At 42.2% G+C, this 13,330-nt stretch overlaps 1 protein-coding gene across 1 annotated transcript; it reads left to right on the forward strand.

Moving 5' to 3' along the window:
• The first annotated feature begins 1,059 nt into the window (after positions 1-1,059).
• On the forward strand, positions 1,060-12,937 carry cd99l2 (CD99 molecule-like 2). The gene is made up of 10 exons (XM_076086862.1): positions 1,060-2,044; positions 4,664-4,708; positions 5,472-5,531; positions 5,849-5,959; positions 7,868-7,948; positions 9,562-9,630; positions 9,714-9,767; positions 9,881-10,000; positions 10,598-10,663; positions 11,623-12,937. The coding sequence occupies exons 1-10, from the start codon at positions 1,984-1,986 to the stop codon at positions 11,682-11,684; spliced, it is 729 nt and encodes a 242-aa protein (XP_075942977.1). The 5' UTR covers positions 1,060-1,983; the 3' UTR covers positions 11,685-12,937.
• The last annotated feature ends 393 nt before the right edge of the window (positions 12,938-13,330 follow it).

Genomic DNA, 13,330 nt, shown 5'->3' on the forward strand with positions numbered 1-13,330 from the left:
CTAGGGGTTGGGCCCCTCCAAAGTGCCACAACATATCTAATGGTGTTCACACTGTTAATCGTGTAATTCGCGCCGCTGGTCTCGCCTTGGACCATTTGTGTTCATTAGCGTGAATCGCGCTAGAGGCGCCGGAGAGGGGGCGTGGCTTATCGCCCTGAAAGCCGTTCAACTGTCCGCCATCAACCATGGAAAAAATAACTTATATTTCTGCTTAGTAGTGTTGTGGAAGTCCCAGATATCCCGGGAAACTAAACTCCGTCATGTCTGGGTTCATAACATAGTCCAGAGGAGCTCCGTCGATTTTATCGAGCTGTATTCACTGTGTCTAGCAAGCCACACGTCGCTGTTTACTACTGCTGTATGAACACAAAATAAACTGATTTTCCTGTGATTTAACGGCAATAAACCGACAAAAAGGGACTCCGAAATAACTACATAATGATGCAGATTTGTAAAAAGTCTGAATTCATGTTTAGTTAGTTCTCTCCTCAAGACGACAAGCAAATAACTTTTAAAATACTTGTTTTCTCAATGGAGCTCGGATCGAGCGGTGCTAGGCTAAGCTAACATTGTAGCAGCTCCATCAACACTCAACATAACGTCATGTAGACGTAAATACGGCAGCATCTTTTTCATTGTTTGTACCATATGGTTTACACACACACACATTTATACACATAGTTTGGTCTGGTCTCTATTGATATGAGGTATCGTAGAGCTCTGGTTGAAGACAGACGGCTACAGTATTTGTTTCCTGATTCAACAACGGCAGGACGTCAGTGATGACAGGAGAAACATCTCAACGCTGATAGGCTATCGCACTGCAGCATTACGCCATTTTTTCGGCAAAGTTGAAAAATTTCAACTCACGTGTTATGGGCGTTTTGGCGCGGCGCGGTTGACGCGATTTCGCGTCAAACGCGCCAAACGCGCCGTGCCATGACAAATGCAGTCACTCCAGTCTCATGGTGTCTGTGCATAGACTTGTATGTAATCTATTCGCGCGAATAATTCGTGCCGCGTTTGGTGTGAACACAGGGTACATGAGATGAATAATTAAAGATTACGTTTTTTAAATTTTCAATGAAACCATCTAAAGTTTAAATGGGAGATCTTTCTAATAGACATGTCAAACATGACAAATGACAAATTGTATTTATTCTATTACCATATCATGTTTTTTTTTTTTTTCTCTTTTTTCAAAATTGATCTACTATTTCCCTTTAAATTGTAGTGGAATAGAAGTAGAAAGTAGCAGAAAAAATAAATATTCAAGTAAAGTAAAAACACCTACAAATTTTAAATAAACGTTGTTAGTTACTTTCCTCCACTGACTGACAGCAGAGCAGACATACTCATCTTGTGCACTGCAATTTAATTTAAAGTCCCCCTCCAGTCAAGCTTTCATTCGTGTTCCCACTGCCACCTTTGAGCTTCACTGTGTTGAGTTTGTTTTCACATTCATCCATTTTTATTTTATTTTTTTCATCCAGATGGTTGGAGCAGTCTTTGTGGATTCTGGAAATAGTCCATTTTTTTTTTAACAACCTTTATTCTATTTGAGAATCTGTGATGTTTCCTCTGTGACCCGAATGCTAACAGGCTACATGAGACAGGCAAACTTGGGGCTAATGTGTTATTATTTTAAAAGTCTTAAACGTGTCTGACTGGAAGGGATATGTAATTGCAGGATATGATTGAAACTTCATATTCATCACGTACTGATAAAATAGTTTAGGGGTCGTTTAGCATTGCTGGCATTCATCACTTTCTATATTTGGCCAAAGGAAACCAGAGGGTTTTATTTTGAAAGGTATGGCAGGAAGTGGGCACCGTGTGGGAGTGTCACAGGGGGCCGTAGTGAACGCCTTGTCTGCGGCTTTCTAGACAGCGCTGAACCTCAGGCTGCAGACAAACGGAACGGTGACAGGCTTTAACCGCTCTTTTATCACTTTGTACCGACTGTTCGCGTGTGTGGAAACCATGGCTAGCCGCTCTCTGTGGTCGTTCTGCCTGCTGCTGGCGCTGCTGCTGCCGCTGGGAGGTAAGGCTTTGTCCCGCACACGTTCCGCCTTTTGTGCCGCACTTTGATTCAAGGCCGAGTAACGGTCCACCGGCCTGGAGGCAGACGTTAAAGAGACTCCTATCACACGTCCATTCACATTAATACTATTTTATTATTCCATGCACGCGTTATAGATTTTATCATGTGAGCTTAAATCTGTTATTTTGGGCATTTTTTCCAGATATTACTGATGCTTATAACCAGCAGTAATAGGTTCAGTAATTACACATTGTTACATTAAGTGGAATTATTCTATAGAGTTTCTTACAGTAGATCCAGTCATTTTAGTTTTTTTAATATAAATTTATGAAATATGACATGAGTTATTATAGATCAAAGAGATGTGGCACCACCCACAGTATCCTGTCTGTCTAGGTTGCAGCGGCACCTGCCCCCCTGACAATGATGTCACTCTCTGGTATAATTAATCTGAAAAGTTAGTCACTTTAGAAGATGAAGAATCAAAATGATTTAGTGCTGCATTACTGTAGCACCTGTCCTCACACCCACTGGTCTCCAGCGTACACCACCACGTCCAGACAGCCAGGTGAATGCTAGATTACTGTGTGAGGACTCTGTCAAGCAAAGGTCTGCATGATAACCTATAGATTTAAATATGAGTGTGGACATAAACTGGAAAAAAGGATTTACCCAACCAGTGGTCGGCTAGTAAGTGCAATGTTAAGATGCAAATGAGATGCAAATGCTGGGAATTAATTTTGGCTCGCCATGTGTGTGTGTGTGGGGGGGGGGGGGGGGGGGTTAGGCATAAGATTGAAAATGCTTATGCCAGGTAGTTTAAGTATAATTAAAAAATAGCTATCTTAAGGGTAATATTAGTTAGTCGGGGTTGGAGGCAGGAATCAGTGTCTGCTCATAACTGTTGTAGATTTGTATCCCCTGATACCTGGACTCTTGGTATTACAGAGTATACATCCAACACCAGTGTTGCCGTTTCCCCATTTTTAAAATAATACCTCACTTGGAGCTTATTTTACCCATGTTAAGAGAGTTTGCTGTATCAGCATGTATTAGTGCCATTGGGTCGATTCCCTTGGCACTGGGCAGTAGGTGGGCAGGGCATCTTGGAGGAGGAATGAGAACGCAGCCCAGTTTGCCTATTGGGAATATGTCTATGTAGCCATGCAGAGGTTATGGGCTCGGGGTGGTGGAGGGCAGCACATCTGACTTTCACACAGGAGACCAAAGTTTCCATCACAGGTCGACAATTAGCACTTTAACGCATTTTGTAAATCACAAGGCGTAGTTGCTTGTTGCACAAATTCTCGGTGACGTCGCCCATGGGTTTCTGGAGAGCCAAAGTGAAGCTCAAAGTGCCACCCACTCCGGCTGTCACATTTTTTTTTTTTTTGGAGCTGGGGAAGAGTGAGGCTCTGTTAGGGGCGGCACCGTTAGCATAAAGCCAAGTTAGCAGCTAGTGCTAGCTAGCTTGGTTAGCAAGGTGCAGCCGTAATTCCCGTTGACAACTGTGATTTTAATTGGGATGCTAATTTAGGCTGCAAATAACAGGCCATGTTTGTAATGTAACTATCAGCAAAAATATACGACCGACTCCTTAGAGCTAAGCTAACAAGCCAGTAATTCCAGGATTTAGCGAAGTTTCGGTGAAACAAGGACATTACACATGGAAACTGACGAGGTCATCCAGACCATCATCCAACGTACACACAATGGCCAGCAGGTTGCCCGGCGTACAATTAACCTCACAGAAAGCCAAAGTATGTCCAAATTGCATGAACATTCTTTAAAAAAAACACCTCAAAGATGGCCAAGAGGTCAAGTTCAGTTACTTGAATTAGCTGTAGCAACGCCTAGCGGCTAACACCCACCTGTCACTCAATGTGACCACGCCCTAAATTATGCATAACTATAAGCCTTAATAAAAATTGTAATGGTTGAGTTTTAGACCCAAAACAGTCTTTTGTATCAGGCTGTAAACACTTTTATTTCTGCTGTAGAGTTGGGTATTTATTATAAAAAATAGAAACGCATAAAGCAGAGTGAAGGAACAACCACAGCATCAACCAGGATCAGATGGAGTGGATTCATTTTATTGTTTACCCTTTCATTTAGGAAATCTGTTTTGTTTTTGTAAATGAACACTGCAAAAATGAATATTGATTTAAAAACTCAAACAGGCCTTTGAAAAAGTGAAGCCAAAATGTCCTCCCTCTGTAAAACTCAAAAGGTCCTCAAAGATAGACGCACACACACACACATACACACACACGCACGCACACACACACACACACACACACCATGTGTTTGTTTGTCAGTGGTAGCCAATGAGCTTCTGTTTGTTTGTATCTGCCTTTGTGTCACATCTGGTAAATGATCTCTGTTCTGCAGTCCAGACAACAAATAGAGCGGATTAGTGCACCGAGGGCCCCGTTTGGCACCAGGGCCGCGGGTTTGTATCTGTGTGACACAGTTACTCCAGCAGGGGCCTGGAATACTGATCCCAGACATGCTCAGTCCTCTACAAAATGTTGAAAGAGACCAGTTTGAATCCTTTTTGGTTTTATGTGTTTGATTCAGTGTAACGTGTCTGTCTCCTCTGTCCTCTCTGGAATGTAGTCCTGTCTCAGGACTTCGAACTGTCTGACGCTCTGGATAGTGACAGTAAACCAGGTAAGTACACTAGAACACCGCTCGTCTTGCATGTTCCCCATGTCCTCTTTTACGAGGACACCTACATGTTCTGTTTGTGTTAAAAACAGCTGCCGTCACTACGAGCAACCACGACGCATTCGGCCGAGAGTCACCAGTTAACACGGTCACTCGTTAGCCTGAAACACAGTGATGCAAGCCATGAAACGTGTTGACTACCACCGGACACGTTAACACTCAATGAAGTCAAAACCCTTGAGTGCCTTTTGTGTAAAAGTCACGACGGTAATCTTACCGCGAACCTGTAGCTTTTTTTTAACACTTTGAGCAATGCACAAGTCTGAATTGAACGGAGCTGGATTCAACTAACTATACTCAGCATCTTATAAAAACAAGATCTGTACCCCCAAATTACTAGAACATGTTATGATTATGAAATGTTTCTCTTGTAATTACCGTAGTTGGTTTTGTACAATATGAAAATCAGCTTTGAGTTGTATGACCTCTGATAACATCAGGTCTACATTGATTTATATCAGCGTTACTTTATCATTATGAGATCATATCATACAGAATGATTGGAAACCAATGGCTTCCGTCTGGGACAGTAAGAAAAATACACCCTAGAATCTAAAAATGTGTAGTTTTTAAAAAAAGGTCAGCAAAAACATTCAATACTGTACAAGATTTCTCCTTAATGAGCTCAAACGTACTATAAGATATCTACTTATGAATGAGGGTAAAGTAATAACTTTTATTTGACTGTATAATTCAGCAACGACGCCTTCACCAAAGCCAGCAAAGCCAGCAGTACCAGCTGGAGGAACAGGAGGAGGTAAGACCCCCACAGCAGAGACCAACTCTGATCATTTCGTTCTATGATAATTGTATAAAGTGATGTAATACAACACCAGCTTAACCTGGACAGCATCATTTAGATGTGTGAACCAATGGGAATCAGTGATGTAGTCCAAAATGTTACATTTGATTTGAGGAGTAGTGGAGCAAATGTATTCGATTTGACACTATTTTCATCTGCAACACCGTCTTACTTTTTGTGTTTTTAACCCCACCCTCATCTAGCTGTGTGAACTTATCATCACTGGAGTCAGTGGTTCTACAGATTTGTGCTGTCAATGTTCCATGCACTAGATCTGGATGGCACCACCACCACCACCATCATCACCACCAAAGCCCCGCCCAAGGTCGTGCCCAAAGTCCCCACAGGTACCAAGGCCCCAGTGAAGCCTAAACCCAAGCCTGGTGAGATGCCCCTTCCTCTGTGTTTACAGCCAGCTTTCCTCCTGAGGCCACGCCTCCACTGCAGAGAGCACTGGATCTTTATTAAAAACACGCCTTTTTTCTTATTTCTAATCTGCTTCTGCTTTAATTTGCTGTTAATCCAACTTGCCCCCATGTTAACCTGTAGTCTTGATCCTCGTCCTTGATACCAGTACTCTACTCACTCACTGATTCATTCCAGTCAGTTCCACATTATCAGGTGGTAAGCTATACTGTCGGGGAAACGCCCTGCACAGATGTTTAAAGGAGCAGTGTGTGGGATTTAGAGGCATCTAGTGGTGAGTTTGCAGATTACAACTAGCTGAAAACCCCTCTGCTCACCCTTCCCTTTCCAAGTGTGTCGGAGAACTACGGTGGCCTTCAGGAAACGTAAAAACATGAAACTGTTTAGTTTGTCCGTTCTGGGCTACTGTAGAAACATGGCAGTGCAACATGAAGAGGACCTGCTCCCTTTGTAGATCTGAAGGGCCCATTCTAAGACAACGAAAACACCACAATTCTTAAGTTCATGTGATTACAAATATGATAATGAATACCTAGTTATGATTATTGTATTCCATTTCTGACAATAAATCCAACCGAAATCCTTCACACTTGTCCTTTAACATTAAAAAGGTAGTTGGCTTTTATTGTGAAATAAGAGCAGGAAGTAATGAGTTTCATTAGCTGTAGCTTAACAGTGACAAAGCAGAAGCAGTGGAAATGCACATATAGAACAATAAAATCAATACGCGGAGGTATCACATATAACATTTTGATTGTTATCTGAAAGCTCTACGTGTAGCTACATGTAGCTTAGCTTAGCATGAATATAGTGTGGGAGTTACGCTGTAAGTGATCGTTGAATTATCAATGAGGTATCGGAGGAACACATTATGTCATATGTTAGTTAGCTAGTCCGCACTGTGGACAGTGTGTAAAGATGGACGACGCACATCACCCCGCTGTAGAAAAATGAAGCCAGAATATCCCGGACACGGGCGCTGCCATCTTGTGCTTTTGACATAATAATTTTGGCCAGAGTTGGGATCGCGGTATTTAGGTCCCGCCCATACTTCCTCCCCCGACCCAATCACGAGTCGAGCGCACACACAGCTTGTTAGCATGAGAGTCACCTAGCTGCTACGTTAGCACCACTGTAGCTGTTTATATCTCTATAAATACATGTATGATCCACTTAACGCATGTGCTATTACACATACTCATGATTTGTATTTTAGAAATGTTATCTGCAGGTCTGCCAGGATATGAACACACGCAAAGGACAGACAGCACTGGCTAACTGAAATGTCGCTAAGCTAGTTAGCAACACGGTCAGTGACTGTAAAGATCTCTATATACATAATCATATCTTTATTTTAATTATCCTATCAGATGTTCATCTCAAGTCGTCGTTTCTACTCTACGTACAATTCTTGAGCCTCCACAAAGACTCATTCGCCCGGACAGCTGTCAATGATGATGTCACACTAACTAATTCAAACCAAACTTTAACAGAAAAATGAAAACTTGAACATACATCAGCGTGATACAAACTACTTAAAATGACAGAAACAATTGTTTCTGTCATGTAAAAAATGTACTTAACGTCTACTTTAGTTTGGCTTGTGTCCCATTCGCTAACATGGAGGGGGCGGGGTTATCTGGATACACGGCGATCCAGATAATTTGGCTTCACTTTTGGGGAGCTGTCACGTCGTCCATCTTCATATTCAGTCTATAGCTCACACGTGACAGCATATATTACTTTCTCTTAATTTCACTCCTTATTACCATCTCAGTTTATCTGTTGTAATGCGTTTTTTTAAGACTCCTGCTTCTGCCTTTATTTTGCAAAAACATTGACCACCGACCTTTTGACATCTACAGCTGCGGATGACTTTGACCTGGCTGATGCCTTGGACCCCAACAATGACATTGGTGTCAAGGATAAGAACAAGGGGCAGGGAGGTGGGTGGGAGTGTCTCCCGTAGGACTAGCATTTGTAAAAAACAAAGATTTCATGTGGAATTAAAGCCACTATGTGTAGAATATGAACAACCTGTGACATCAGAACAGATGATGATTAGATGCTCCAATCACGGACAAGTTCTACACATAGCAGCTTTAAATGACTAGTCATTATCTGCAGTATATTCAAGGCTGGGCATTTTAAATTCATTAGCTTGGGATCAGATTATAAAGAACCCTCGCCCTTAATAACTATACTGCAGTCCAAACCTATCCATCACCTGTGTCTCCATTCGACTTCTCCAACAGACATCCTTCGAGTTATTTAGTGTGAAAACACATCAGGGGGGGATTCTAACCAAGTTTGACTTTGTTGTGCAGTATTGTAAAAGCTCTGAAAGAAGGACTTAAGCAGTGGACGTAAGATTCTCCTCAGATGTCCTGAGAAAAAAACTCCCAAAGCTCAACAGAAAATATAATTTGAACTTTAGACAGTTTCCGTGGCTCCACCATCGGCACAATTAAACCCACAGTCTGCTTGAAGAAGTACTCTGTTGTTGAGCGCTGCAGAAGAACTAAATAACACTCGACATGTCAAGAGAGGGAGCTCATTGTTTCCATCTGTTGCTCATCATCCCCTCTGCTGATAGATATCAGTAATTGTGTATATGACGGCAGATATGACAAAAAAAAGTATGTGGTTCAAAACAGTTGAAAAAAATAATTATTTATTACTGTTATTTTTTGATACGAAATATCGTCACATGATCAGCCTCAGAAATCCAGTATCGGTCGGATTATTTTGAGTAGAAATTCTGCATCGCAGGCAAATCACTTTTTACTTTAAAAGGTACAGGAAACATACATGTTAATGTTAATATTTACAATGTTGACTTTTCTCATGGAAGTCCAGATGGAGCATGTGGATGTTTCAAATAGAGACTGCAGGCAAAAGGGGCCTCAGATCTGTATTTTTGTAGTTTTTTTTCATAAACAGTGAACAGAACAAATATCATGGAATCTGATCTTTTAAATTCAGATTTGGGCCACTTTCGCATGAGGTCCTAAATCAGATACAGCTCTTTTTTTGCGATGCGACCTCAGTCCGAACAGTCAAATTGGAATTCATGCGACTCTTTCGTCGCTCTTGATTGGTCACAGTTCTGCGCTGTTCGGGAGCTCTTGAGGCGTTAACAGATGAGGTTTAACCCTCGACATCCTGAAATTCTGGATGAAATCTGTTTCAGTGAAGCCATTCACGATCCCACCACTGCTGGCTGCGACCGCATCCTCGCACAGAGGTAGCAGCCGTCGCTCCGCAAAAAGCCACCTTTGAAAACGAGGCTCTCTTTCTTCCTCGTCCTGCTTGATCGTCTGCTCACCAATTTGCTGTGACCAGTTCACACTGGAGTCTGATATTGGCAAATATAAAATCTGATTTGAGCACTAAGCCTTGCAGAGTCTCAACAACCTGGACTGAAAACACAACAGAGCAGCTTCACCACGTGATGGAGTTTAGAGTGTCCTGTACCTTTAAGGAGCGACATTTAACTGACAGTTTATCAATTAGAGATCCTGTTCTTCTTCCTCACTGATTATCTGGTCTCTTTCAGGCGGACTTTCTGACGACGATCTGTTGGATGTCAGCAAAGACGATACCTACAAACCTGACAAAGGCAAAGGTAATGTCTGCACCTTTATAGAAAACCCCGGTAGAAGCCAGTAGCTGAAGGAATGTAACCCTGCTGTTACTCTGTTTCCTCAGGTGGACGTCCCAGTGGTGAAAAAGATGAAATAAACCAGTATGACGACAACACTGGTGGGTTTTCTCCTTCTCTAGTGTTTGTTCATAAATGAACGTCTGTCTCTCTGGCTGCTGGACTTCCCTATATATATATATATATATATAATTATATCTGTGTGTGTTTGCAGAGACCACGGCAGAAGTGGGCACCATTGCAGGGATCGTTAGTGCGGTTGCTATGGCGCTGATGGCCGCAATCACCAGCTACATCTCCTACCAGAAGAAGAAGCTGTGCTTCGGAATACAACGTAAGGCTTTTATATCACTGTTATGTGTTTTAACCTGAGGACATCGACCTCACCAGTGTTTCGCTGCTGTCAGTACGGAACAAAAAAAGAAGTAGAATTTTATGCTGTACTAGTCACATGACCTACAGCCACACAGCTTATACTGTATATCTGATCTGAAACATGATCATTGCTGTTTAAAGATAATGTTGATCTTAATTATGTTTTTTTTTTACAATACATATATCTTTTGCGCCTCTAGGACTGTAATTTTTGGAAGTGATGCTAGCTTGTGATGCTAGCATTAAACTACCTTCTATAGTTGATTGCTCTTGATTGAACAGCCTAGCTTAAATGGTGCAACCTGATTTAGTAAATCACTAGTTTGAAACTAGCGAGTTGTCACTAAGAACTTATGAAGAACTAGTTAATGTTTCAACATTTCATTTATGAATAGCTGTTGCAACCCAACCCAGGAGATAACACCTACTCATCGGTTGTAGTACTAGTGATGAAAGCTTTGTTAGTAGAAGTAGAGCAACACTAGTAGCGGTGGTAGCAGCAGCGGTGGCACAGTATTTGTTGATGTTCACTAAATGTGTTGTTGCTTCTTGACAGAGAGCCTGAATACTGACATGGTGAAGGCTGAGAACCCTGAGGCCGTGGTGGCTACAGAACCACAAGGTAAGCACTTCTCTACTGCACTCTACTCACATCTACTGTACACTCTTTTCCAGTCTCATCTATCACTATAGAAAACAAATAGGAAAAAATAAAAGTCTCTCTCGTTCTCTACGGTGTAACACCGGCACTGTCTCGTTCTCTACGGTGTAACACCGGCACTGTCTCGTTCTCTACGGTGTAACACCGGCACTCTCTCGTTCTCTACGGTGTAACACCGGCACTCTCTCGTTCTCTACGGTGTAACACCGGCACTGTCTCGTTCTCTACGGTGTAACACCGGCACTGTCTCGTTCTCTACGGTGTAACACCGGCACTGTCTCGTTCTCTACGGTTTAACACCGGCAGTGTCTCGTTCTCTACGGTGTAACACCGGCACTGTCTCGTTCTCTAAGGTGTAATACCGGCACTGTCTCGTTCTCTACGGTTTAACACCGGCACTGTCTCGTTCTCTACGGTGTAACACCGGCACTGTCTCGTTCTCTACGGTGTAACACCGGCACTGTCTCGTTCTCTACGGTGTAACACCGGCACTGTCTCGTTCTCTAAGGTGTAATACCGGCACTGTCTCGTTCTCTACGGTGTAACACCGGCACTGTCTCGTTCTCTACGGTTTAACACCGGCACTGTCTCGTTCTCTACGGTTTAACACCGGCACTGTCTCGTTCTCTACGGTGTAACACCGGCACTGTCTCGTTCTCTACGGTGTAACACCGGCACTGTCTCGTTCTCTAAGGTGTAATACCGGCACTGTCTCGTTCTCTACGGTGTAACACCGGAACTGTCTCGTTCTCTACGGTTTAACACCGGCACTGTCTCGTTCTCTACGGTGTAACACCGACACTCTCTCGTTCTCTACGGTGTATAATACATTTAAAAAACACATCTCTATTAGACGTACTTCATATTAGCTGATAGAAATGATCTGTATATAAATGAGTCTGTATTTTTTGTCTTTGCAGTCCAGCAGACTCTCCTGGAGCCACCCAATGCTGAACCACCCACTGAAGAGAATGCCGTGTAACACACTCACATACCTTTCTCACACACACACACACACACACACACACACACACACACACACAGGTCACCCACCAACATTTGCTTTTTCCCAAACATTCCCCACCTAAGCCCCCTGCACACACACACACACTAACATACACACATACAGCCACTAACATGCTACAGGATAGACTGTCTATTGTGTAGCATGTCCTGGTTGATCTTGCAGCTCCGTGCTGTAAACATTGGGATTTGTAGTCCATTTGCGCTGAAAGTGATTTTTAAAAATTCTCAGCTGTAAACATGGCCGACAGTGTATCGCACCTTGCCAAAAGTACGTGTATATAGTTATTTATTGTTTACTGTTCGAACACCACTGACAATGTAAGTAATCCAGCCTTCAGCATGTACTCAGATTCCTCTGCTGTGAGCAGAGTTGAGTTGTAGCATTTGACTAACCTCCAGACACACAGTGAAGTTGGAATACTGAAAAAGAAAATACAAATCGTGGTTAGTCTTAATATACGTTGGAGAAAGAAACTCTTCTGAGCTTCTATAGGTGTGTGTCGAGCTTCTTTGAGTTCACAGGGAGTCAGTCACTGTGTAGTGAGCTGAATTTAAGGCGGGTGAGTTTACAGATTGATTTGATTGAATTTTAGGACACTGATTTGTGACTTGCAGAGTGATTATAGCTGAATTAAATGTGAACCAGGGAGCGCTGTGAGACAAGCCCAGTCTTCTTTTTTTTTTTGATGAATGAAAGTCTTGTTCCAGCTATCAGCAATATCTCATTTCTTGACTGAATGGAATTTAGCAGTTTCCCCCTTTTGACACATAACTGATTACTTGTGGCAAGTCATAGATGTTACTTTTGTTGATGTACAGCGACATATATAAACTGTAGCAACACTGCACATAATCACAGAAGAGTGAAATGAAGAACATTTGGCAATATTCCCCAGATTTCTATTCAAAGCCTTGTAGCAACTGATTATGTAATCATTTATGAAATGCGGTGATAAAATGTGTTGAATGTAGGTAGTAAACCATTATCACGGTTAGTGTAACTTCATAGAGGGAAGTAACACGTTAAACTAAGGGCAAAGCTTGGACTCATAGAACTCAGGTTACACCATGTAACTAAAAAGGATTTGGAGAGCGCCGACCTCCGCCTAGGCCGCTCCCATAAGTGAAAAAAATTGCGTGTATCAGCCCTGTGATTGAGATCTGTTGTTTCTTCACCAATGCTACACCCTTCCACCAAATTTCATTAAAATCAGCCCACTAGTTTTTCTGTAATCCTGCTGACAAACTTGGCAGGTAATGATGACAATGTAAGTTTCTCTTATTCCTACATGTGACTTTATAATTTATTTTATTTCATTTTCAGTACACTTATGCTATAATTATGCGGATAAAATCTGTGACTATGATGATAATGCTATCAATAATCATTGATAGTGCATGAGGTTTAATTACATTTTGACCCACTTGGAACATGTTTGCTGCCCTTAAATGGGCTCCACTATTAGCTGATAAAGTCCATTAGTGGGACGTACCTCATAGAACTGGACTTACTGCAGGTAGCTACTGTTTACATCATGTGACAGTTGCATCATTAGTTGCTACATGTTGCTTCACGTATACCCTCATGTTGTCTATCTTGAT

The sequence above is a fragment of the Anarhichas minor genome, unplaced genomic scaffold (genome assembly GCF_050575085.1).
Source record: "Anarhichas minor isolate MPS153535 unplaced genomic scaffold, ASM5057508v1 ptg000009l, whole genome shotgun sequence".
In the NCBI taxonomy this organism is placed as follows: domain Eukaryota; kingdom Metazoa; phylum Chordata; class Actinopteri; order Perciformes; family Anarhichadidae; genus Anarhichas; species Anarhichas minor.

Coding starts and splice junctions, on each gene's coding strand:
- cd99l2 (XM_076086862.1), top strand. CDS start 1,984: ATGGCTAGCCGCTCTCTGTGGTCGTTCTGCCTGCTGCTGGCGCTGCTG. Junction 4,709..5,471: donor TGACGCTCTGGATAGTGACA/GTAAACCAGGTA, acceptor TGTATAATTCAG/CAACGACGCCTTCACCAAAG. Junction 9,631..9,713: donor CAAACCTGACAAAGGCAAAG/GTAATGTCTGCA, acceptor CTGTTTCCTCAG/GTGGACGTCCCAGTGGTGAA.